The sequence below is a fragment of the Oculina patagonica genome, chromosome 7 (assembly GCF_052425735.1).
Source record: "Oculina patagonica isolate OP01 chromosome 7, crgOcupat, whole genome shotgun sequence".
Taxonomy (NCBI): Eukaryota; Metazoa; Cnidaria; class Anthozoa; order Scleractinia; family Oculinidae; genus Oculina; species Oculina patagonica.
Window position 1 is genome coordinate 10,829,731 of NC_135764.1, and position 25,808 is coordinate 10,855,538.

General features: G+C 40.8%; 1 protein-coding gene across 1 annotated transcript in view; it reads left to right on the forward strand.

The window, feature by feature from the left end:
* LOC144660759 (SCO-spondin-like) overlaps positions 1-24,984 on the forward strand; it is a 36,647-nt gene extending 11,663 nt beyond the window's left edge. Inside the window, exons 14-39 of the mRNA XM_078521494.1 lie at positions 503-673; positions 808-978; positions 1,557-2,138; positions 2,771-3,364; positions 4,349-4,351; positions 8,579-9,169; positions 9,805-9,975; positions 10,795-10,968; positions 11,163-11,333; positions 11,926-12,096; positions 12,273-12,443; positions 13,391-13,561; positions 14,053-14,223; positions 14,730-14,900; positions 14,999-15,169; positions 15,383-15,553; positions 16,026-16,196; positions 16,667-16,837; positions 17,206-17,376; positions 17,510-17,680; positions 18,245-18,826; positions 19,387-19,980; positions 20,565-21,155; positions 21,585-22,172; positions 22,756-23,366; positions 24,052-24,984. Coding sequence (XP_078377620.1) covers positions 503-673; positions 808-978; positions 1,557-2,138; positions 2,771-3,364; positions 4,349-4,351; positions 8,579-9,169; positions 9,805-9,975; positions 10,795-10,968; positions 11,163-11,333; positions 11,926-12,096; positions 12,273-12,443; positions 13,391-13,561; positions 14,053-14,223; positions 14,730-14,900; positions 14,999-15,169; positions 15,383-15,553; positions 16,026-16,196; positions 16,667-16,837; positions 17,206-17,376; positions 17,510-17,680; positions 18,245-18,826; positions 19,387-19,980; positions 20,565-21,155; positions 21,585-22,172; positions 22,756-23,366; positions 24,052-24,054 — 7,478 coding nt within the window. The 3' untranslated portion in view covers positions 24,055-24,984. The remainder of the gene's footprint in view (positions 1-502; positions 674-807; positions 979-1,556; positions 2,139-2,770; positions 3,365-4,348; positions 4,352-8,578; positions 9,170-9,804; positions 9,976-10,794; positions 10,969-11,162; positions 11,334-11,925; positions 12,097-12,272; positions 12,444-13,390; positions 13,562-14,052; positions 14,224-14,729; positions 14,901-14,998; positions 15,170-15,382; positions 15,554-16,025; positions 16,197-16,666; positions 16,838-17,205; positions 17,377-17,509; positions 17,681-18,244; positions 18,827-19,386; positions 19,981-20,564; positions 21,156-21,584; positions 22,173-22,755; positions 23,367-24,051) is intronic.
* Positions 24,985-25,808: the final 824 nt, after the last annotated feature.

Here is a 25,808-nt window from a genome sequence, read left to right on the forward strand (position 1 = left end):
CATGTTCAGAAACGAGCAGGGAGGAATGCAGGTATGACAGTACTCAATCTCGATAGAACTTGCAAATCCCACCCAGGCACCTGGAAAGAGCATCCAAAAATTAGTAACTCAACCAACAGAGGCATAGGAACTCATACCTTTTAGAAATGTTAAAATAAGAAGAGCTTAGTATGGCTGGGATGGACAGCTGTCCCTAGATCCAATCCATACTAAGCTCTCTTATTTTAGCAATTTCTAAAAGTGAACCATGACCTATGCGTTTAAAACCAATAACTCTCAAATTTGGTTGAGTTACTAATTTTTGGATGCTCTTTTTGATGACATGGCTCCAGTTCAGTGCAATGATATGTGATATGATGACTCAGTCCCCTGCTCGTTTATGAACATGGCTAATTATAAGGGGAACGGGAGTGTAACAAGTAAAAGTAAATGCAGAAAGCTGTAATGTCTCATTTTCATGTTTCCGTCTTCATAAAGAGTAAATATAATTGTTCTTATACAGTTGATGGCAACTGGTCCGAGTGGACAGAATGGAGAGAATGTTCCAGGTCTTGTGGCGGCGGACTCCACTCTCGCACTAGAACTTGCACCAATCCTCCACCCAGGCACGGCGGGAAAGATTGTTCTGGAAAACCCGACCAGACTCGTCCGTGTAACACGCAGTCCTGTCCAGGTACAATGACAAACATTTCTTGCAAATTTTTTACTTTGAAAACGTCTCTTTGATTGACTCAACGAACCAAGCGAGGAGTTTAATTTTGCCAGTAGTTCGTGGTCACTTACCTTTCCTTGTGTTTGAAAAAACAGTTGATGGTCAGTGGAGTAGCTGGACGGTGTGGACACCCTGTTCTAAATCATGTGGTAAAGGCGAGCAAAAGAGATCCCGTACCTGCACAAATCCACCACCGGTCCATGGAGGAAAACAGTGCTCTGGTGAAGCTCAACAAACACAGGACTGTAATGCACAATCTTGCGCCGGTATGTAATGTCCTCTGCGAACTTTTTAAGCTTTGGGTTGTTATAGTCAAGTAAACAAGTGCATGCACTCGCGGGTTTCGGCATGAACGTTGCTGAGTACCTTATAACGTATCGTAAACGCGATAAGCTGACTTCGTTACTTTAACAGTTTTGGTGCTATTTATATCTCTTGGCGCGTTATTCAAAAAGGTTTTGTTGAAGGGGCACTCGTTCTCCCGACTTGATCAAATGGGAACATGTTAATTTTTAGCCGGATCGATTAGACTTGTGGAGATCTCACTGGCCCTCTCAGTGGAAGAGAGCTTGATAATAATTAATACAATTTCAATCCCAGCAGTAGTTCTTCTATTCCTTTGTTTAGTCGAAACTCCCCGTCGGGGAAAGACTTTCAGACATTGACTAAAAAGAGGCATCATTCTATTGGAAATCGCAACTGTTAGTGTGCGTGTATAGGGGCCACACTTACTGTCCCCTTACGGGAGGTATTGGTCTGTGCGCTCTGCTGAGGAAACTGCACAAGCTTTGTACAAAAGAAATCTACCACCGTTCATTGTGTCTTGTTTTGTTTTCACAACCAGGATGTTTAGAAATTGCTGACATTGCCTTCCTCGTGGATGCGTCCGAGAGCATGACAAAGAAAGACTTTGAAAATGAGAAAGAAGTCATCAAGAAAATCGCCGCTACTTTCGACGTTGGCCAAACTAAATCTCATCTTGGGCTCATCTCATTCAGCACTGATGCGCACATCCGCGTGAAGTTTGGAGACCATTTGGACCTGCACAGTTTTCAGGACGCCGTCGACAAGATTCCGTTCGCGGCTGGCGGTACGCGCTTTGACAAGGCGTTTGGCGTCGCAGCGAATGGGCTTTTCTCGGCCAGTGGAGGGGTTCGTCCTGACATTCCCAAAGTCCTGATTATCCTCACTGATGGCAAACAGAGTGCAGATTACGACGCTGTCCCTATAGAGAGGTCCGTGCTTCCTTTGCGCCATCTTGGAGTGCGTATCTTCGCCTTGGCAATTGGAAGTCAGGTCGACATGAGTGAACTGCGACAAATAGTGAACGACCCCAAGGATATTCACGCTGTGAAAGATTTTGATGAGCTTCTAAATAACGTCAAGGAAGTTGGAAACAAGACTTGTGAAATCATTACAAGACCAGGTACGTTATCATAAAATATAAAGAGTGTATTAGGAGAGCTTTACTTTTGATCATCCAAGTAGGTTTTCTAAGCGGGTCAGTGCAAATAAAGATATTTTGTTCTGAACGCTCATGATTATTGTACATTGTCAAATATTCTGTCACTGCTTACCTTAAACCTAAATTGGCTTATCCTCGGTGAAAGAAATTGTGAAACTCTTCAGTTACATAAAGCAAAAAACGACCAAGGCAACAAAGAACCTTGGAATTCCGGCAATACAGAGCAGTAAAACAATTGCTTCAAAACAAAGACAAATTTTACAGGTTCTTACACCGAGATAAACTCCTTAAATTCTAGCCTTAAACTCCCCTTCCGCTTCCTTGAAGATTTGTAGCTAAATACTCTTGGTTGACCTTACAGCTATTGAGTCGCACAAAAGACCATTTCAAGTTCGTAACCCAAATAACAAAAACGTCCAAGGGTTGGAGTAGCCTTTAGCATGGCTAGGGGTCAAAGTGAAATGGACTAGAGGATAGCAGCACTCCTATAGCTGTTTCATATCACGGAACTGAAATATGGAAGGCATTAAGGGAACCTGAAGTTTGTTAACGACAGTGGTTAACTCTATTCTTCAACGCATTTTATTTTTCAGAGGTTCTTTGCGTCGAAAAGGCCGATATAGCATTCCTCATGGACGCATCCGAAAGCATGACAGAAGACGACTTTGAAAAGCAAAAGAGCTTTGTAACAAAAGTCGCCGAATCATTCCACATGGCTCCCAAGACGTCTCAGTTCGCTCTGGTAACCTACAGCAGCACTGCAAAGTTGCACATTCGCTTTAGAGACCACTTGAATCAGGACACTTTCAACACAGTAGTAAAACAGCTTCCCTTCGCCGCTGGGGGAACACGTTTTGACAAAGCCCTCAAGCTCGCAGCGGAGGAAGTTTTCACCAAAGAAGGCGGCGCACGTTCGGGTGTGCCGAAAGTTATGATCATCTTAACAGACGGGCGACAGAGTCAAGATTACGATGCCATTCCTCTACAGCAAGCCGTCTTGCCGTTGCACCAAATGTCGGTTCAGATTCACGCCGTGGCCATTGGCAGTCAAGTGAATCGGGTGGAACTGCGCAAGTTGGTACAGAAAGAGGAGGATATATTTAGTATAAAGGACTTTGACAACTTGGTGAACAAATCTCGTCAACTGGCCAGTAAAACATGTGACATTATTACCCGTCCACCTCCAGGTAAATATGGCTAATAATAACCGGAAAAGAACCAATCTCTTTCGAGAGTACCTCTCTCTGAACAACAGTTTAAAGTTGCAATTGGTTAAAAAAGAATTTTTTCCTGCAATTTTGTGCGAATTTTTTCAGTAAACATGCGAAAAGCTTCTTCAAAAACTTCTAAGTTAAAAACGTTAACTTGGAAGTAGTATATCAAACACGAGCGATAGTGTTTCATCGGGATATCCAAACACCGAGAGGTGAGTTGAAAATAAGATGCGCAGCGGAATAATTTTGACAAAATTCAAGGTGTTTGGATAGCCGATGAAACACTGTCTCGAGGCTTTAGTGTGGTACTGTTGAAGCTATTACTTTATCATTTATTTGCCAACAAATTTTCACTCAATCAAATCAACAAGACACGTGGGTTATAATTTTTGTTTCGCTCCTCTAAACTACAAATTCAGTCCCACTTTTCGGATTTCCTTGTTCCGTCATTCTTGAAGCATCTCTTCCTATTGTTGTTTTAAACACTGTGAAATCTGCCCTTGTGAAAAAAGAGAAGTTAGAACACCACTCTTCGACTAAGAGAAGTCCTTTTCCTACCACAGACATCTATTCGTTACCACGTTTCTCATTAAGTCAAGCCCTTTTCATTTAAAAGAAGCGATAATTTTTCGTTGTATAGGATACGTTTGATGCAATCTGTTTAGACTGAGAACCTCTATTTGTATAAATACCGTTACTAATTAAAATCGGTTTCTAAGCTAGCTATTGGGATAATTTTATTAGAAGTAATTTTTAAGGTACGAAATCCCTAAGTATTTTCTAGAAGTCATCTTATGAATTCAAATTGAAGATTATCTTGGATTGGCGTTCCCGCAACCAACAATGCAAAATACAGTCTACGAAATTTTTCGTTAAGACACCGAAGAATTCCCGAAGCCTGCTGTTCAGAACTTTCTACAGTATTGTGAAACGACAATTTTTCGGCTTTAATAAGAGTTAGTGTGGTTTGCGCAAGATTAATTTTTGAACCGCATATACCACTGAAAAGGAAGTTATGCCTTACTTCGCAACAAAAGGAAACTGCTAATCTTTTAAACCAGTTTTGCTTTGTGTATACTTTGAAAATACCTTTACTCTGTAGAAAACTTTGCTGGCATCGAGATTCCTAGCATGAAAGAGTTCATAGATTTTTTTTTTGGTATTCTGGGCAGGTTTGGGTGTGTTTAAAGATTTCTTACTCTTGAAAAAGGCGTGGTAAAGTTGAGCAAAAACTAATGGAAAAATACTTAAAACTTTGACCACAATCAGAAGTGGTAACGGAAATGACAGAGCATTAGTAAATAAAGCATCTTTTCTAGATTTTTTGGGTGTTTCAGTCCTGAAAGGAAGTCTAATAAAAATCTAAAATTCTGATATCGAAACTATGACAATTATCCCAACAAAAATTGTACCGGTGTAGAAGTCACAGAGTCTGATATTTTTTACTATTTAATGGTTGTTAGTCAAATTTTAGTTATTTTAACGTGACCGGGCAGGACAATGTATTTCACGAAAGAAAACAACAACAAAGCGCTTCCTTACGAGTTGAGGGCACGCGTGCGTGACAGCTCTTCAGGAAGCCAATCAAGTGCTGTGAGTGACAGCACCCCCACGCGGAAGCCGCCATTTGTTTTCGTCAGAGTCCTGCCTAAGTAAAATATCTCAATGCCATGAATGTAAACAAGAGGCGCATTCTAAACCCTCCCCAATTCCCAAAGGTGATGATCGAATCGATGGTATTTCCACGAATGACGGCTCATTAAGTATAAATTCAACTGCAGATCAGACATTTCAGAAACATAAACTTGGTGGATTGGTTAAAGGCAGGTCAAGCAAGCCAACCAATCAAAGATATGACGACTTTAAATGTGTTTTCGGCGATTTTTGCCATGGTTCTTGTAGCAGTGAATTCTCAAGAAGTGGTTAAAGGTAAGTGGGGCAATGTATTTTTATTACAAAAAAGATGATATATTTTGTTGTAATGAACTGCGCTAAAGAAATTCCCCCACGGGGAACTGTTTGAAAAGAAATTACTACTGACGCAAGATGATCGGGCGAAAAAATCGATTTCGTTCCTTAACTTTAGAACAATGTAATGCTGAAAGTATTTTTAATTCTCCTAATTGAACTCGTACCTGTAGTTTAATGTCGGTTCTGAAAATTTTCGCCCTCAGTTGATGATTTCTGTATTCTCCTAACTTGTTTCGTTGACAAAGTATTGTTATTGTAAGGAGAAAATTCATTATAATCACTACATAGCGTGCCATAGCCGTTGGCTTATCGAAACCTCTCGGTGCGTTAAGATGCCGTGAGAGCGATATTGACAAGAAACTTTTTTCATAAGAGTAAAATATTGGTCGTATTCCTTTGATTTTTCGTTTCCTCTCTCAGTGGCGAATTTGATTTCCTTTTTCCTTCTTTAAAAGTTCACTCGTGAACTTTAAGAGTTAAATTTGATTTGAACATCGGAAAAATTCATGATCATGCGAACGCCTTTACACGCTAAACAAGTATCAATCACGAAAGTTCAATTAAGTTTACACGTATTGAAAGATGAACACTTCTTTTCAGTTATATTGTATCAGTTTTTAGTTTTTAAAAAGCTTCTTTGGTAAATCACTGATATGATTTCAAGAATTTTCCAATGTTTATAAAACTGAAAGATGCCCCCGTGTGAGTTATGTGCTTGAGTTTTTTTAAATGGACAAGAAAACACGCATGCTTTCTGCTTACGGAGAGAAAAAAAATGACCTTTCCGGCTTCACAGTTAAGAAATAGCATGTACAAAGTATATTTCTTTGAGGCCAACGTCTAAAACAAAAACAACGCTCCGTTTTCTTGCTTAATTTGTTTTTCTATGACTTTAATTGGACACCCATTCACGAAATTTTATCATAAGACATGGTTTTCGTAAGAAAACAATGAAAGAAACATATAGCGCAAATTAAGAAACTATTAGTGTCAGTTTACTGGGTTGTAACGTAGACATACCGGAATTTGGTTAATATCTTTGGCAAGCTATGTATAGCATGCAGCGAAAACGAAGCGTGGTGTCTCTCCCTTGATTTAACTTCTTTTCTGAGATGACAATTTAAAGCTAGATTTAATTCGTAACGGGGCGGCACAGATAAAAATATACGGTGCTTCTTGCAATTTTATTGTTTTAAAATTGCGTTTAAGTCCAAGATCCACCTATTGTTTTTTACGCGAATTTGGCAAATTGGTATTGAATGACCCTGTATTCTACCCCGCCGAAATTTAGACATGGAGTTAAAGCTTCGAAAGCCGGATTAAAACAGCAAAGGAAAATAACATACTGAGAAACGTGACTTGTTTACCGAGATGAAAACTCGCCTTGTGTAAAAGAAATATGTCGGAATCGGTCATGCAAGGACACAGTTGATCACGTTTCTTTAGAATTCAAAGATTCCTTTGTTAATTAACAAAACTAAAACGAAATCATTTACAAACTAATTATACGGCAGACTGGCTTAAGCATAACTACTGAACAATTATGTCTAGTGAATTCACTCAACAAACGCATTGAATTTGTCCCGGGAATTGTTCTCATTCATTTCTCTTTGTAAGTCTGTTGTTGGTTTTGTGGTTGACCGTGCTCATTATAAGCGGATGTGTTTGACGACGCCTAATTTTAAGCCACAATATCCATTTTACCATGTTGAAAGAAAGGAAATATTCTGAATATTGGCCCATTTAACGTTTCTTAAAAAAGCCATTGCTGAGGTATCGCGTGGGTTAGTCCTTAAGATTCAATTAACACGCGATATTAGCTAATATCCTGGGGTAATTTGCAATGAAAACGGACAATTAGATATCAGTTTTTGTCTCATAACATGAATCTAAAAGTTTTCCTTGAATACCATATTTTATAAATCTGAATTTTTTAGTTTTCGCGCGATTTCTATCAAAAAAAATAACATTCGTTAATCAAATATGGAAAAACTTAACGAAAATTTCCGCTCTACCTGGAACGTAAAGAGGAAAGATTACATTTTAAGAAAACATGTCTTTCTTGGACGTTCCCGCTGTGTAAATATATAATTTTTAACCTTTAGTCAAACATTCCGATAAAATTCAAGCTGTTGTTTTTTGGTTGTTTGTCCGTTAGTTCCCTTGCATCAAATATATTTAGTCATTTCTTTAGATTTTTTATTTTATCAGACCATTCTAACAGGGGATAGGTCTGAACCAATACAAAGTCAAACTCGTATGTTTGAAAGAGCTTATCGACCTGATGTATGAAGTGTTCCCCTACTAGAAGACCTATAGAGTCTATAGAGACCATTAGGAGAATTTAAATGTCGTGAAGGAAAGGGTTAAATTTCTTTTAAAAACAGCTCTTGGGTCATGGGTTCCAGTCGTTTCTGTCACAGACTAACGAATAAAGCAGTTTTCACTCTTCATTTGCTTTGATTTTGTATTTACTACGCTTAATGATTGGTTACAAAAACCTCCAACCTTTTCCTCAACCAATCAGAAGTAACACCAGAACCAATCGTGACCGCGCTTCTCATCGATCACATGTATTTGCTTGGAGTTTTGATTGGTTCACTGAATTGTCTGTGTCCTTTGTGATCGGCCAAATGATTGCTTTAGTTTTGGTTTTACGACACTCAGTCGAAAATCGCTCTATCTTCCTCAACGTGTTCTACCAGAAGTTATGATGCATTATAAATTATAAACTTCTGGTTCTATCAATCTTAATGATATACCGTCGTTGTTTTGTACACATTCTTGCAAATTGACAAAACTAATTCTAACAGTATACTGTACAAGATGTATGCCACATTTGAACCTACAATAAAATAGCAAACTATTTTCCAAGAGAGAGGCGCGGTGGCCTTATGGATATCGCGCCGGACTCCAGACCGAGCAGTCCGGGTTCAAGCCCTGGCCGGTCAATGCGTCGTGTTCTTGGGTAAAACACTGTACTCTCATAGTGCTTCTCTCCACCCAGATGTATAAATGAGTTCCGGCGACATAATGCTAGAGGGGTACCCTGCGAAGGACTAGCATCCCATTCAGGGGGGAGTAGAAATATTCCTAGCTGCTTAATGCTACCGGAACGGGGATAAGCTCCAGCAGTATGGGCCGCATGGCTCGAGGCTTCCCTATTTTCTAAGAAGCTTGTATCACTAACTGATTTCTGTTGCCATTTTGTATCAGAACAATGTACTCAGAAATCAGACGTTGCCTTCGTCGTGGACTCCTCAGGAAGCATCTCCCGAAGAAATTTCCAGAAGGAATTAGAATTCGTCAAGGAAGTAGCGTCCACTTTCAAGATGGGTCCAGACCAATCACAGATCGCCGTTATCTCGTACAGCGACGACGCTCAAATCGACATTAAATTCGGGGACTACTCGAACGTAAACGACTTTAACGCTGCAGTCGATGGCGTGAAGCATCAGCGACAACGGACGCGAATCGACAAAGCTCTTCATCTAGCCGCCACCAGTCTCTTTACCCCCAAAGGAGGCGCGCGGCCTAACGTTGCCAAGGTGATGATTATATTGACAGATGGTAAACAGACCGTGACGTCCGATTCCAAGACGCTGGACGTCGCAGTCCGCCCACTGCAGGAAATGAACGTGACAATTTTTGCGGTTGGTGTAGGCAAAGCTATCGATATCGGCGAGTTATTACTGTTGGTAGGAGACAATGTGGATAATCTGTTCAGAGCGCAGAACTTCAATGAGTTGGCTAAAGACAGTGTTCGGGTGGCGGCTCAAACCTGTAAACGTATCGCACCCCCGATAGGTAAGATCATAATTTATTCCTATATAGTCCCCCTTTCCACCACCAACCCCCCCCCTCCCCCCAACCGCTCTTGTCCTCCCGAGCCGTTTGTCTCTATTTGCCGGCAAAGCCTGTGCAAGATAACATAGTTAGTGGAGTGGCTCTGGGGACACATGATTTGACTTTCTGGATTTTAACAAAAGAAACAGCCAATCATAGGAACCGTTTTAAACCCCTTTGTTATAACGAGGTTTTATAACGGTTGATATGATTGGCTAGTTTTGAGCAATTTGCTCTGACGAAGGACTAACCCTTGAAAAGGCAGCTTTTCAAAATTCGATACAGCGGTTAATCTACTTTTATCAACTTCCAGTTGATAATCAACGTTTCACTTACACGCCGATGCAGTACAAGAGTTTCTTAAGAAATTTATAACTTTAATTGGTAAATAAGCTGCGGGAATCGGCAACGGTTTCATCCAGGGAGAGGCAATTATATCCTTAGTCACTTTAAGTAATAAGAAGTCGTAATTAAGTGTCATTTGTACTCCCCACAACGTTAAGTTAACCTAGTTGCCTTCACAACCTGCCAATTGAAATATTCGGGTCGTTTATAAGTGTGATGGTCATAGTGAAATCCAAACTTTTTTATTTCAGTGCACGGTAACTGGTCTGCCTGGGCAGTGTGGGGTGACTGTTCCCAGACGTGTGGCGGTGGGGTTCAAGGACGTCAGAGATCATGTACAAATCCTCCCCCCAAGAATGGCGGAGCGGATTGCTCTGGGAAATCAACGGAGGTTAGGAGATGCAACACACAAGGATGTCCAGGTAACTTTCATTTTTCTTGTTTAACTTTATTTTTTTCCTTTTCAAAATAAGCTGGCCACCACTTACAAATAGTAAGCTTATGTGAGCATTTCAGTAAATTATCCATGAGATTCAAAACGCTTTTTCCAACTGCCTCTTTTTTGAGCCATGTCACAATGTTCTAACTGTTTTTGTGACACACAAAAATGTTACTTTTAATTTCAGGCATTCTCAAAATAATAAGGTAAAAAAGCACGCAGAGATAGTAATAAACCATAAAAAACTTAACTTGTAAGAAAAAGGTGAGCTCGAGAAAAGAAGTCATGCAAGACCAAGTCTTGGTTGACGGAAGATTTAACTAATTATCTTAAGCATAAATGATGTCATTGTAACATCCTTGTGACAAGGCATGACTATGACTAATTAAGGTGGCCCGCGGGTATTTATGTGGCTGACAGTTCCCTTTTTTAAGCGCGTTTTAAAACGGCAAAACGTGAAGCGATTGCTTAGATTTTTGAGAATCTGAAAAAATAATGCTTAAAGTATGTAAAATGATAAATTTTATGGCGATCAAACGCGATTTGTTAAAGTTATAAGCGATTTTTGGAAGCCTTCGTTTTTAATAAAATGCGATTATTTTGAAAATTCCACGGTTAATTTTTTCTGTAATTACCCCAAAACGCTGCCAAACAGTTGAAGTTTACTCACAACAACTTACAGGAAAATCCACTCCGTAGATTTCCTGAAAACCTTAACTAAATTTTCAAAGATCTACCATCCATTTCTACATCTTTTTTAAAGCATCACCAATTTAAAGCTATTTTCTTCCTTACCTTATAGTAAACGGATCCTGGAGTGAGTGGAGTGACTGGGGCTCGTGTAGTCTGACATGTGGTGAGGGAGGAGTCAAGAAGCGCTCACGAACTTGCACCAACCCTCCCCCGACCAACGGTGGATTGGACTGCGTGGGACCAACGGAGGAGACGAGCGAATGCAACGTCAGAGCTTGCCCAGGTAGATTGTCTTATCCTTAGCTGACAGTAAAGTGTATTTTAGTGTTGATCATAGCAATTCTTAGATAATTTTAAAAAAGAACCCAGAATTCATAATTTCTGAATCTAAATTTGACGAGCGCTTTGATGCCTCTGATAGATGGCGTTACATAAATTTTCTCATGTCACGCAATTCTTGTTTTGCTGTTTTCGCAGTGGACGGAAGCTGGAGTGAATGGCAGGAATGGAACGCGTGTACGAGGTCGTGTGGCACTGGAATACAAATAAGAGCACGGACATGCGACAACCCACGACCGGCTCACGGAGGCAAGCAATGTCCTGGAGCGAGCGGAGAGACACGTTCCTGTAACACTCAGGATTGCCCAGGTACTTAACAACAAGAACAGATTCAAACAAACTTATTGCCTGTACTCTTGCTAGCTATTTGGTACTTACAATAAAACGTTCTTTTTACCCATTTTATTCCCTGCAGTGCTAAGGTGACGATTATAAGAGTTCCAAGATTTTTGTTTGCAAAATTTTCAGACATAAGCAACACCACTTAAAAGTACATACTCATTTGAATGTTCACACACTAGAGTTTTATCCACAAAAGTTGGAACAAACTTTAATATAGTATACAATCTTAGAAGTACTTTCAAAGTACTTTCATTTGAATGTCATGCGCTAGGATTTAATCCAAAGACTAAAGAGCCAGAACCACTTTGTACAATTTTGTAAACACTTCCACATAAAAGTACTGCTGAGTAGATTTTTTTGAATGGTTACCCACCTGCTTAAAAAGTATAACCAAACTAAAATCCACTTATATTTGACCCTAAAAAATAATATCTGGTTGCTGTATTGCATTATTTCTGCCTCGATCTAATTAGCACGACACGCTTACGATAAAGTTGTACCCAGGGCGCTACCCTTCCTTTTCACTTAATACATGTTTCTAATCCTTTCTTTTTTTCAGTCGACGGAAACTGGAGCGGCTGGAAACCATGGGGACCGTGTACGAAATCTTGTGGCGGCGGATCACAGAACAGCTCCCGCACGTGCACCAATCCTCCTCCGACCAATGGCGGCAAAGAATGCAGAGGAGAAAATGAACGGTCACGTGTCTGTAATACTCAGCCTTGTCCCGGTAAGTTAGACAGCGTTTTTTCTATTCTGAAAACAAAACTTTAAACCCTGTTTTCGACACCAGCGACCTAAGCCACTCGCCCAAGCTCCCTCCTAATTAATTATTGTTCGCACTCTTTTTCATTCACCATTTGACAGATAAACTAACATAAAGCAACCTTTACTTGTTCCCAACAGTTGACGGGAAGTGGAGTTCCTGGGCCGAATGGAGCATATGTACGACTTCCTGTGGGGTGGGGACACAGAGGAGATTTCGCACTTGTTCCAATCCCCGCCCGGCCTATGGTGGACAGGAGTGCAATGGTTCACGAATTGAAACACGGAATTGTAATCGTGGCTCATGCCCAGGTAACGGAAATATAAATAGTTTGTTTTTGCAAGTATGCTTAGAAAACGGTTACAATGATTGTGTTTGCCTGTAGTTAGGATTGCGAAATTGGTTATTCCAGAAGAATACTAAAACCTCAGCTAGAATACCAAGTTAACAGACCAAGATACTAAACACTGGCCTTTCATTTCTATGCTCAGTTCCTAAGGTGCTTCATCACAAAGTATAAAATCTACTCTAGTTGAGGAAAATTTCTTGAACATTTTGCTTCATTGCAGCAGTAAAAAAAAAAAACATTTAAGCGTTGTACAAAGTCCCTTTAAAAGTCATACTTTGGCTCCTCAAGACATCAATAAATTCAGGGACGGCGGATCGGGGGGGCTGGTTTAGCCCCCCTCCCCCAAAAAAAAAAAAATTTCCGAAAAAATAAAGACTTATTAAGAGAATGGTCTTTTAAGTCCCCCCCACTTCAGGTCACTTGTCAGGCCCCCCACTTGGAAAATTGCTCCGCCGTTGTAATTTTCGGTTGCATGTGCTTCTACCATTGACGTAAATCCTTACTACTATAATTGACAAATATAAACGCTTTAGCATGCCTCCTAGAATTCGCTCTTTTTCATAAAACTTGTTAGAAAAAATAAGGCATGCCACTGAAACAGAGGAAACAAATAATTTATAAATGAACATAACAAGGTTAAAAATCCCAACTGGCAGGAGGCAGACCAGTTGGCTATATACAAAGCGTGGTCAAGGATTTGAACTCTGGACAACCGAGAAACAAATCCAGCTAGTGGCAAGGGCAAGCCTCGAACCGGTGACCTCCGGATTACAACACCAGCGCTCTAAACCACTCGGCCACGCTTGCCTTAAAATCAGTGGAAACATCACCAACTTTCCCTTATTGACCTAAGCTAAATTGATTGCCATTTCTGCACTCATATGGTCTAACCAAGTGTCTTTTTTACAGTTGATGGTAGTTGGAGTAACTGGGAAGAGTGGGGTTCCTGTTCAAAGTCCTGTGGTGGCGGAGTTCAGAAAAGAGTACGAGGCTGTACCAACCCACCGCCTGCTAATGGCGGCAGAGACTGCATTGGACGACGGGAGCAGACACAAGCCTGCAATCAAAATGCCTGTCCAGGTAACTGATTAATTTTTTAGTCTCCTTGATCGTTGTCATACATTTCTTCTTAATTTTTGTTTTGAGAATTCCGGTTGAACATCAACACAATTCAGTTAATGAATGACGCATAGCCTTTCTAGCTGAGTTATGCTACAGAAACGAGAAGAAACCTAGTAACTAATTATTATAGGTGATCAATTTATACAACTTAACCCTTACATAATCACTTTTTAAAGTGTTAAATTGAAGAAGGGAATGAGAAAATTAAACCAAAATAACAGATTTTAAATTGTTTGGGGGACGCTCTCGGACCTGGGTCAGTATTTTTTCGATTATAGAAAATTATGATTACATTTTATCAAACCGTCCTTCATCTTTCTAGAGCTACTAATTTAATAAAGTTTTGATTAGTTTCGTTAAAGCGAGTTATATTATAGGCCAGTTAGTTTGGCTGAAATACAATGAAAGTAAGTATATTTTTTCACCATTTCTCGTTTTTCTCATTTAAGTTGATGGCGAATGGAGCCGCTGGACAGAATGGACGTCATGTTCCAGAACATGTGGTATTGGAGAGAAGAAACGTTCCCGAACATGCACAAACCCACGACCAGCAAATGGAGGCAAAGATTGCGAGGGACCTGCGGATGAAACTCGAGAATGCAGCAATAGAATTTGCCCAGGTTAATAACTGTTCATTTTCGCGTTTTATTGTTCTAAGCACTTCTTCCGTTTGTTAATTGGCAAGAGGTGAATCTTTAACGGGACGTTTTCACGGATTTTACCAGATTTTTCAACCGCCAAAATGTGTATTTGTGTCGGTGTGAAACCTAAAAATAATGGTCCATTTCTATTTAAAATTGCTATATTGGAGCACTAGAACTGTTAACAAGCGTCTTTGGCTGCGGATTGCTTGGATGGAAATGGATTGCAACTTAAAAGTTAAGGCTTAACTTTTCAAGTTGTTTCCGCGCGTCTTCAAAAAATCGATATTTATAGCCGTAGCTTGATTTCTATCCGCAAAGTAAGGTTACACCTTCCTTTATATGTTCAAAGATAATGTTTTTCATAGGATAAGTTTCCCAACACTAATTGCAGAACAGTTTAGACAAAAAATCTGTTAAACCTTAAGACCTTCAGCTGACAATTCCTGACAATGACAATTTTCCAAAAATAATTTCTCTCATAGTTGACGGTGAATGGAGTGACTGGAAGGACTGGGCACCATGTTCAGTGACGTGTGGAACTGGAACACAGGAACGTGAACGCACGTGTACCAAACCACGCCCAGCTTTTGGCGGGAAAGACTGCGTCGGCGTTAGCGGGGAAAGCAAGTCATGTCAAGCAGTACCTTGTCCAGGTAAAGTCGTGGTGTCAGTTTTTAAGACCTGTAGCAGTTTCTTTCCATATAAGTAAAGCTTTTTCGGATTTATTGATGATATTTTTTTTTTCTGACAGTGGATGGTGAATGGAGCGAATGGAAAGACTGGACACCATGTTCGACGACGTGTGGGACTGGAACACAGGAACGCGAGCGCTCCTGTACCCGACCACGACCAGCTTTTGGCGGGAAAGATTGTATTGGCGATAGTCAGGAAACCAAGTCATGCCAAGCAAGAGCTTGTCCAGGTAAACGCATGGTTGTGTTACTTTTCATTTATATAGAGTTGCCTGTCAAACGCCTTTACCATACGTTTATTCATTTTAGAGTTTAATTTTTCTTAGTGTTTGTGGTACATTTGTTTTAATGGTGACGCATTACCACTTGTGCGAATTTTGGAGTTTTCAGAGTTAATTTTTTGTTTTCGTTACTTAACGGTATCGTCTTTTGTTTTTCCCCAGTTCACGGAGACTGGACCCCTTGGGCTGAATGGAGCACGTGCAGCAAGACCTGTGGATCAGGGACACAGACAAGACAACGCAGATGTGAGAACCCCAGACCAGAACATGGCGGAAGGCAGTGTGAGGGACCTAGCGAACAGGCTCGAATGTGCAATACCAGGAATTGCCCCGGTATGTTTAAAAAGCCGGAAAATGAGTAGCAAGAGGATATTCTCTTAGTTGTGGTTGTTTGCGAGTGACGCTCAAAATTAAGTCATGTAATGCTACAAAACGCATTTTTACGCCGTACGATTGTATATTGATTTGTGATTACAAGTTATAAGCGCTGTCAAAAAACTTTTTTGTTGTCATATTGGACATACTGGGTAATAAGTCTTTTTAAACACTTAAGTGATAAATGTCGGTCGCCAGCAAATTATCGAAACAATCAAAGCCAAGACGCGCATATTTTAAAACTTAGCGCTCCACATGAGATTTCGGAATAGTACATTCTCTATTTTGAACAAGACTCAATACCTAAGGGATTCGAAGGCACCAACGTTTAGCTTGTTGATATTTAGCGAAGGAACACTCGATATTTATTTCTCATGGTACAGCTCATTCTCCATAACATCCATGTAAACTTGTTCTCTTTATCTCTCAGTTGATGGACAGTGGAGCGATTGGAAAGAGTGGACTGAATGCACAAGAACTTGTGGCGGTGGAGTACAAACACGTGCTCGCACGTGCACTCGACCCAGCCCCGCCCACGGTGGAAAAGATTGTGTCGGTCGCGGAGACGAGACTAGACCATGTGGCACTGACTCTTGTCCAGGTAAGTGAATTTAAATGCAGTGTAACACACTCCTAACAATTATTCCATTTTTGCGTACATTTTGATAAGCTTTACGTTTTATATTCCAAGTGATTCTTTTAATGAAATTTATGTTCCATGTTACATGTGCCGTCTTTTCGATGTATTTTATTGTGAATTTAAAACAGAAAATTACAAAAGATTTGCACATTTAAAGACTGACAATACATTATGTTGTAGTCGTAATATGCGTGACGAACACAATGTTTTCATGAATTGAAAACTTTCTGCCGTTATGGACACATTGATTTAGTCAGAGTTTAATCGTACTTCGATTAATTGAGAAACGGATGAAAGGAAAGGAAACATCGGTATATCGTAATTATAAGGGGAACGGGAGTGTAACAAGTAAAAGTAAATGCAGAAAGCTGTAATGTCTCATTTTCATGTTTCCGTCTTTATAAAAAGTAAATATTATTGTTCTTATACAGTTGATGGCAACTGGTCCGAGTGGACAGAATGGAGAGAATGTTCCAGGTCTTGTGGCGGCGGACTCCACTCTCGCACTAGAACTTGCACCAATCCCCCACCCAGGCACGGCGGGAAAGATTGTTCTGGAAAACCCGACCAGACTCGTCCGTGTAACACGCAGTCTTGTCCAGGTACAATCATACACAATTGTTACGAAATGTTAAATGTAAACAAAAATTGTAGATTTAGGCTGGGAGGGTGAGTGGTTAGAGCGCTGACCACTGGCTGGAGTTGTTCTCAGCAGCCCTGAGTCAAACATGTTAACCTCGCTTGTAAAATATCAATTTGATCTGCTTTCTACCAGTCTTATGTTTTGTTCATTACCAATGCTTTTTGCCCTGTTTGTTTACATTGGCTCCCAGAAAATGATGATGGTGATGATGATGATTATGATGATGATAATGATACTTGATTTCTTATCCACAAAGAGGGGTGGCCAATTAAGAAATGAACTGAACTTTCTTCTATCCTTCTAAGACAATATATTTTTCTCTTACAGTTAATGGGAACTGGTCCGAGTGGACAGAATGGAGAGAATGTTCCAGATCTTGTGGTGGCGGGCTCCACTCTCGCTCTAGAACCTGCACCAATCCCCCACCGAGACACGGAGGGGAAGATTGTTCTGGAAAACCCGACCAGACTCGTCCCTGTAACACGCAGTCCTGTCCAGGTACAATGATACACATTTCTTGCAAATTTTTACTTTGAAAACGTCTCTTTGATTGACTCAACGAAAAAAGCGAGGAGTTTAATGTTGCCAGTAGTGCGTAGTCACTTACCTTTCCTTGTGTTTGAAAAAACAGTTGATGGTCAGTGGAGTAGCTGGACGGTGTGGACACCCTGTTCTAAATCATGTGGTAAAGGCGAGCAAAAGAGATCCCGTACCTGCACAAATCCACCACCGGTCTATGGAGGAAAACAGTGCTCTGGTGAAGTTCAACAGACACAGGACTGTAACGCGCAATCTTGCGCCGGTATGTAATGTCCTCTGCAAGCTTTTTAAGCTTTGGGTTGTTATAGTCAAGTAAACAAGTGCCTGCACTCGCGGTTTCGGCATGGACGTTGCTGAGTACCTTCTAACGTATCGTAAACGCGATAAGCTGACTTCGTTACTTTAACAGTCTTAGTGCTATTTATACCTCTTGGCGTGTTATTCAAAAAGGTTTTGTTGAAGGGGAACTCGTTCTCCCGACTGGATCAAATGGGAACATGTTAATTTTTAGCCGGGTCGATTAGACTTGTGGAGATCTCACTGACCCTCTCAGTGGAAGAGAGCTTGATAAAAAATAATACAATTTCAACCCAGCAGTCGTTCTTATATTCACCTTGTTTAGTCAAGGCCAGTCGGGGAAAACTTGAGAAGACTTCAGAAGCGTCATCCCTGGAAATCACAAACTGTTAGTGTGAGTGTGTAGGTAGAACTACGACTCAGTGGCCCTCTATGGGGGGTATTGGACTGTACGCTCTTTTTAAAACACTGCTTAAGCTTTGGACAAAAGGACGTCGTTGACTGTGTCTTATTTTGTTTCCACAACCAGGATGCTCAGAGATCGCTGACATTGCCTTCCTCGTGGATGCGTCCGAAAGCATGACAAAGAAAGACTTTGAAAATGAGAAAGAAGTCATCAAGAAAATCGCCGCTACTTTCGATGTCGGCCAAACTAAATCTCATCTTGGGCTCATCTCATTCAGCACCGATGCGCACATCCGCGTGAAGTTTGGAGACCATTTGGACCTGCGCAGTTTTCAGGACGCCGTCGACAAAATTCCGTTCGCCGCTGGCGGCACACGCTTTGACAAGGCGTTTGGCGTCGCTGCGAATGGGCTCTTCTCGGCCAGTGGAGGAGTTCGTTCGGACCTCCCTAAAGTCCTGATAATCCTTACTGATGGCAAACAGAGTGCAGATTACGATGCTATCCCTATAGAGAGGTCCGTACTTCCTTTGCGCCATCTTGGAGTGCGTATCGTCGCCTTGGCAATTGGAAGCCAGGTCGACATGAGTGAACTGCGACAAATAGTGAACGACCCCAAGGATATTCACGCTGTGAAAGATTTTGATGAGCTTCTAGATAACGTCAGGGAAGTTGGAAACAAGACTTGTGAAATCATTACAAGACCAGGTACGTTATCATAAAATCTAAAGTGTAGTGTATTAGGAGAGCTATACTTTTGATCATCCAAGTAGGTTTTCTAAGCGGGTCAGTGCAAATAAAGATATTTTGTTCTGAACACTCATGATTATTGTACATTTGTAAATATTCTGTACACCTAAATTGGCTTATCCTCGGTGAAAGAAATTGTGAAACTTTTCAGTTACATAAAGCAAAAAACGACTAAGGCAACAAAGAACCTTGAAACTTCGGCAATACAGAGCAGTAAAACAATTGCTTCAAAACAAAGACAAATTTTACAGGTTCTTACACCGAGATAAACTCCTTAAATTCTAGCTTAAACTCCCCTCCTCTATTGAGTAAATTGGGTAAGTATGAGCGCAAAAAAAAAGACAAGGGTTGGAGTATTCTTTAGCATGGCTAGGGGTCAAAGTGAGATGGACTAGAGGATAGCAGCCCTCCTATAGCTGTTTCATATCACAAAAATGAAATATGGAAGGCATTGAGGGGACCTGAAGTTTGTTAACGACAGTGGTTAACTCTATTCTTCAACGCATTTTATTTTTCAGAGGTTCTTTGCGTCGAAAAGGCCGATATAGCATTCCTCATGGACGCATCCGAAAGCATGACAGAAGGCGACTTTGAAAAGCAAAAGAGCTTTGTAACAAAAGTCGCCGAATCATTCCACATGGCTCCCAAGACGTCTCAGTTTGCTCTGGTAACCTACAGCAGCACTGCAAAGTTGCACATTCGCTTTAGAGACCACTTGAATCAGGACACTTTCAACACAGTAGTGAAACAGCTTCCCTTCGCCGCTGGGGGAACACGTTTTGACAAAGCGCTCAAGCTCGCCGCGGAGGAAGTTTTCACCAAAGAAGGCGGCGCGCGTTCGGGTGTGCCGAAAGTTATGATCATCTTAACAGACGGGCGACAGAGTCAAGATTATGATGCCATACCTCTTCAGCAAGCCGTCTTGCCATTGCACCAAATGTCGGTTCAGATTCACGCCGTGGCCATAGGCAGTCAAGTGAACCGGGTCGAACTCCGCAAGTTGGTACAGAAAGAGGAGGATATTTTCAGCATAAAGGACTTTGACAACTTGGTGAACAAATCTCGTCAACTGGCCAGTAAAACATGCGACATTATTACCCGTCCACCTCCAGGTAAATATGGCTAATAATAACCGGAAAAGAACCAATCTCTTTCGAGAACTCTCTCTCTGAACAACAGTTTAAAGTTGCAATTGGTTAAAAAGGAATTTTTTCCTGCAATTTTGTGCGGATTCTTTCAGTAAACATGCGAAAAGCTTCTTCAAAACCTTCTAAGTTAAAAACGTTAATTTGGAAGTAGTATATCAAACACGAGCGATAGTGTTTCATCGGGATATCCAAACACCGAGAGGGGGTGGAAATGAGATGCGCAGCGGATTAATTTTGATGAAATTCAAGGTGTTTGGATAGCGATGAAACACTGTCTCGTTTTGATAAAAGAAAAAAAAAGGAGAAAGGAAAAAAAAAAAAAAAAACTATGCTTATAAAAACCGGGTATCCAAATCTCCTTCACGGCTATGATTTTCTTTGTTTTTACTTGATGAATTAGTAATGAGTTTAAGAATTTTCTTTCAAATGAGAGGTCATCGAAAAAAACAAAACAAATACATCGTAATAAAATCTTCTTACAATTGCTCTTCTATGACATGTTAAAAGACAATACAAGTCTAAGTAAACATTTTTTCTCTTTTCTTCAGTTGTGAAATGCTCTGATGACGCCGATCTTGCCTTCGTCGTGGACACATCAGGCAGCATTAGCGACGAAAACTTTAAGAAGCAAAAAGACTTCGTCAAAGTTCTGGCCTCTTCGTTTGACCCCACCTTAGCACAACACCAGCTCGGGCTAATCTCCTACAGCAGTGATGCTCAGATGGAAGTCAGCTTTCAAGACAAAGCCGATCGAAAAGAATTCGAACGAGCCGTGGACCTAATCCCACACACCAAGGGGAGAACGCGATTAGACAAGGCTTTAAAGCTGGCTTCCTCTCAACTCTTTACATCAAGCGGAGGTTCTCGCTCGGGGAAACGCAAAATAATGATAATACTAACGGATGGTCGGCAGAGTCAAGATCCGGATACCGTGGCCCTTAAAGTGGCAGTCCTTCCCTTGAAGCAGTTGGGAGTGCGGGTATACACAGTGGCGATCGGGGACGAAGTGGATCTGAAAGAACTCCATCAAGTTACGGAGCGAAACGAAGATGTGTTTCCAGTCAGCGATTTCGCTGACTTGGCAAATATGGCAAACGACATTGCGTTGAAAACTTGTCGTGTCAGAGCTTTATCGCAAGGTAAATAAATCAAGTTTAATCTCGACGTTATTGTTAAGAATGCAGAGTTTTCGTAATATGAGCCAATAACTCAACTTTTTTTACTAACAAATCTAGCAGTTGCTTTTGAATGTTGCTCAAATTGGATTTCAAAGGACCCAACATTTTTAAGCTATTTAAATAGGTCAATAAACATTTGGAAAGTCCATCTGCTGTCTATAGCCACTGTCTAAGATATCCTTTGCTAAAAATCTACCTTAAGAAACATACGGACTGTAAATCTTCGAACTTAAAGAGGGAGTTTCAGTTTTGCTTCTCTGTTTGGACTTAAGTGTTGTTTTCTCGGAGAAACTCGTTGAGTCATCTCTTCAACAAAAGCAACGTCTTTTCCAGATTTTCATTTATTTCATTCATTGTTAATTGTCTATGTTGTTTATTCACTTTTTCAAGGTCACTGCAACGAACGCATCAACTTAGCATTCGTAATGGACATGTCAAGCAGCATCACTTCCAAAAACTACCCAAAAGAAAAAGACTTCGTCAAAAACGTGGCGGACACGTTTTCCATCTCGCGAACGCAAACCACCGTCGGTGTCGTCACCTACAACAGAGACGCAAAACTGTGGATCAGTTTTGGACAGCACGACAATAACGAAGATTTTAAAAAGGCGGTTGACGACATCCCATACTGGGGAGGTTCAACACGCATTGACAATGGTCTCGACATGGCTGCCGTTGAGCTATTTAGTACACTCAAGGGCGATCGCGCCAAGCTCCCAAACGTGCTTATCCTGCTCACGGATGGCAAGCAAAACTCGGATCCTCGAGCCACGCCCTTGGAGGAGGCTGTTTTACCGCTGTTTCAACTCGGTGTCAAAGTGTTTGCTGTTGGTGTAGGAGATCAGATTTCTCGCGATGAGTTGAGGTTGATTGTCGAAAAGGATCAAGATATCTTTACTATGAAAGATTTTGACGACCTGCTGGCGAAGTCTCATCAAATTGCTCGTGCAACCTGTGATGAAGTGAAGGCAAATGAACGTAAGTTTTTACTGTTGTTATGGTTGTTGTTTATTAAAACAATCTTAAGTCGAGGCTATTCTCGCCGGGACGTTCACATGTAAAGATGGGGTACCATCTTGAATATGAACACCAGTTGCACCTTACCCTTTCCCACTTTTAAGTGGGAAAGAGTGATATGTCACAAGGATGAACGCCATACAGTGCTACTTCACAAAGATTATTTCACTAGTTGTTAGGTCTTTCTTTGGTTTTTTCCACAAACTTATTGATGAACTCCATTTTAATATCGGAAGTGTGGGGCTGGTTTTAGTAAAATGCAACTAGTGCTTTATTGACAGAAGGACTGACCAGCTCAATGACTGATTGACTAACTGACTGACTAATTGATTGATTGATTGATTGATTGATTAACTGATTGTTGTATCGGTCGAATAACCGATGAATCACTAAAGCATAAAAGTAGCAACTCCCCTTTGTTAGATCACAGGAAACAAAAGGCAGGGTATTGAGAAGAATCATTTATGTAACACAAAGTGCATAAAAAACAGTCAAAGGTCTAATTTTGCTGGCGTTATTCACAGGATCGTCTTTTTCTTTTTAGTCTCATTGCAAGGACTAGCCGGCACGTACAAATCATGCTTCAAAAACGTCGACATCGGATTCGTCATCGATTCCTCGGACAGTGCCACGTCACAGGAATACCAACATCAGAAAGAACTGGTCCAGCGACTCTCTTCCTACTATGACATCTCTAAACAGGACACCAGGGTCGGTGTTGTTGTATACAGCGACAAGGCCTTCACCACCGTAGGAATGAACAGCTACAAGGACTCCTCCATTCTCAGGCGAGCCGTCGGCGCTCTGCCTCGCCTGGGAGGCGGCAACAGAAAAGACAAGGCACTGGTGACCGCCAGAAGGATGTTCAAGGCAAGACGACCTTCAAGCCTGTCTGGGTCTGCACAGGCATCCCAGGTTTTGGTTTTCTTCACCGAAGGTGCACAGACGGGTGTTGCAGCCGACAGGCTTTCACTTGAGCACGCTGTTCATCCTCTCAGAAGGCACGGAGTTAGAGTAATCGTGGTGGGAGTTGGGCGCCAAGTGGTGTATCAGGAACTGAGGAGTATTGCGCAAGACCCCCATGATATTTACTTGACGGCGTCATTAGATGACGTGGACAAAGAAGCACGGGAACTGCTAAAGATTATTTGCAAGGTAGGATAAATTTTCCGCCTTAACAATTACAAGTTTCAAAATTTTACACAATTCAGAATTGAGTTGCACAGGTCAGAATAGAGCAGTAATTTAAAATTCTTTTGGCAAACTACATTGTAGTCCTAGCGGCATAGAAAGACTAGAAACGAAGAAAATGAATCAAACTAAACATTGCCCATTATTTATGTTTAAGACAAAGACCTCTAACGGGAGCTAAAACATTTCACAAAATGCGCACGGAATTAAGTTACTATTTTTTTATCCGTTCACCTCAAGGGAACCAAATATAAGAAAATGTCTTCAGTTTTGCAGTTTTCCTACATTCGCTGTTTTCACCATTACTATCATACACCTCTTTTTTCCCCAACCCCCCAAAAAATTGCATAAGCTTTCTTTTCACTGAATTTCTCTTGGATTTACAATGACGTACAATCGTCCCAAGAGAAACTAAAAACAACGCTTATGCAAAAAAATTTAGGGGTAAACAGAGCGTATTATGGGATCGTTAAAAAAGCGAATTGCAGAGTAACAAACTGCACCTTATCCACCCTGACGCGTGTTTAAATCCTTGCCTATCCTGGCAAGGGTAGGGAGGGGATAGTTCTGTTACCTGACTACATGTGACCTTTTCTTTGTATACATGTAAAAAGTTTTCTAACAAGTTTTCTCATTTTTCCTTTTGCAGTAATAAGCTGATAGACACAACATCGACATCATGTGGCAAGCGGATTTCATTAACATCTGCCGTGGTCAGAACTAGAGATGCTTCACAAAGTGATAAAATAAATCCAGATATAAAATACTTATATGGATTAAAAACTCCGAACCATTGACAGCAACATAACATGTAGAAAAACGCTTCGTATCGTGCCATTCAAAGGACGGTTTTGATTGGTTTACGTCTCACATTTTGTTGGTTTTCTAAACCAATCATTGAGCAAACATCTTGAGTAAAATTGTTTTTGATTGGTCGAGGAAAGGAGAAAACCAACAAAATGATGTCATAAATCAATCAAAAACTTAAAGTGAGAACACGAAAACCGGGAACACTTTCATTATACTTAGAAAAGGAAGTAGAGGAAATAGCTGTAAATTATTCACAAAAAAATAATCTGCTAACTCCATCTTTGCCCATTTGATTGGGCTATCATTCGATGGTTTTCTGCAGAAATTTACATATGTAAGATGGAGTAAAGTGTTCATGGTTTTCTGGTTCGTACCTCGTGTTTCTCGGTAAGTTGTAGACGTTGAAAGTTTCGGCAAATAGATGCAATTTGCAAATACGAGCAGATTTTCAGTAGAACTGAAAAATTTTACACGATTATTTATAGAAACAATTGAAGGTTAAATGATGTTTAAATCACTAGAGAACTTTTAATCATATTTCATAAGTGAAAGGTCTAGGAGTAAGAAATTTTATTAAGAAAAAACATGGCTTTTGATAGTCAAGTAGTAATTAAAGCAACGAGCTATTTAAAGTATTTAAAGATGCAATGGGATTTGAATAATATTCAATAATTTCAGACAATGGATTTTTTGTAAATTTGCTGCTAATAGGCTTCTGTAAATAACAAAAACGAGTTTTCCAAATAAAGAATCTGTATAACCTTTAGACAAAGAGGCGTTTTTTTTGTTGAACTACTACACGTCTGAGTACCCACAGAACACTTTCGTTTAAATTGTGCTCGGTTACCAACGGATATTCATTCTTCATACTTTGGGGGAGGGGGCGGGTGGGCGGCACCTAACAGAAGAAAAAGTGTCAACAAGAGAAGATCGTCAAAATGCTAGTTACGTACTCATGGCAAGAGCAGACCTCCGCAGCCTCGTGTACCGACATTCGAAGGAAATCCAGTGGAGTACATGTATCAATGATTCAATGTCAGTGGCGGTTCCAGACCTTCTTAAGTGGGCGGCCCACGGTACTCTGTTCGGCATTTTACAAGGCCCGGTCATCCAGTCCCTGGAATAAGGAGGGGGCACTCTCGAAAATACCGTAAAATTCCGGTTATAAGCCCCCCCCCCCGGTTATAGGCCCATCTACCTGGAAGCAAAAAAAATACATCCGGTTATAAGCCCCCCTCTGCTGAATGACGGTACTGAACAGGGTTAAATGTTGTTTAAGTATGTGTTTTTAACCTAAAAACGTATTTCGATCAACACTCCCGTGGCTCGTTTCGAAACGTTTTTTTTATTCCGCTTATAAGCCCTCCCGGATATAAGCCCCTCCGCTTATAAGCCCACCCAAAACCCCTTACGAAGTTGCATAAGCCCAGGGCTTATAACCGGAATTTTACGGTGGTTTGGCTTAAAAATAAGGCGGGGCCCCGGGTCCCTCCCCTAGATCCCCCTACCCTAGATATCTATCTATCTATCGATCCACCACTGAATGTATCGTCTTCTGAGACACAAGGGGCGGCTAGTTGGGGTATCATGACATGC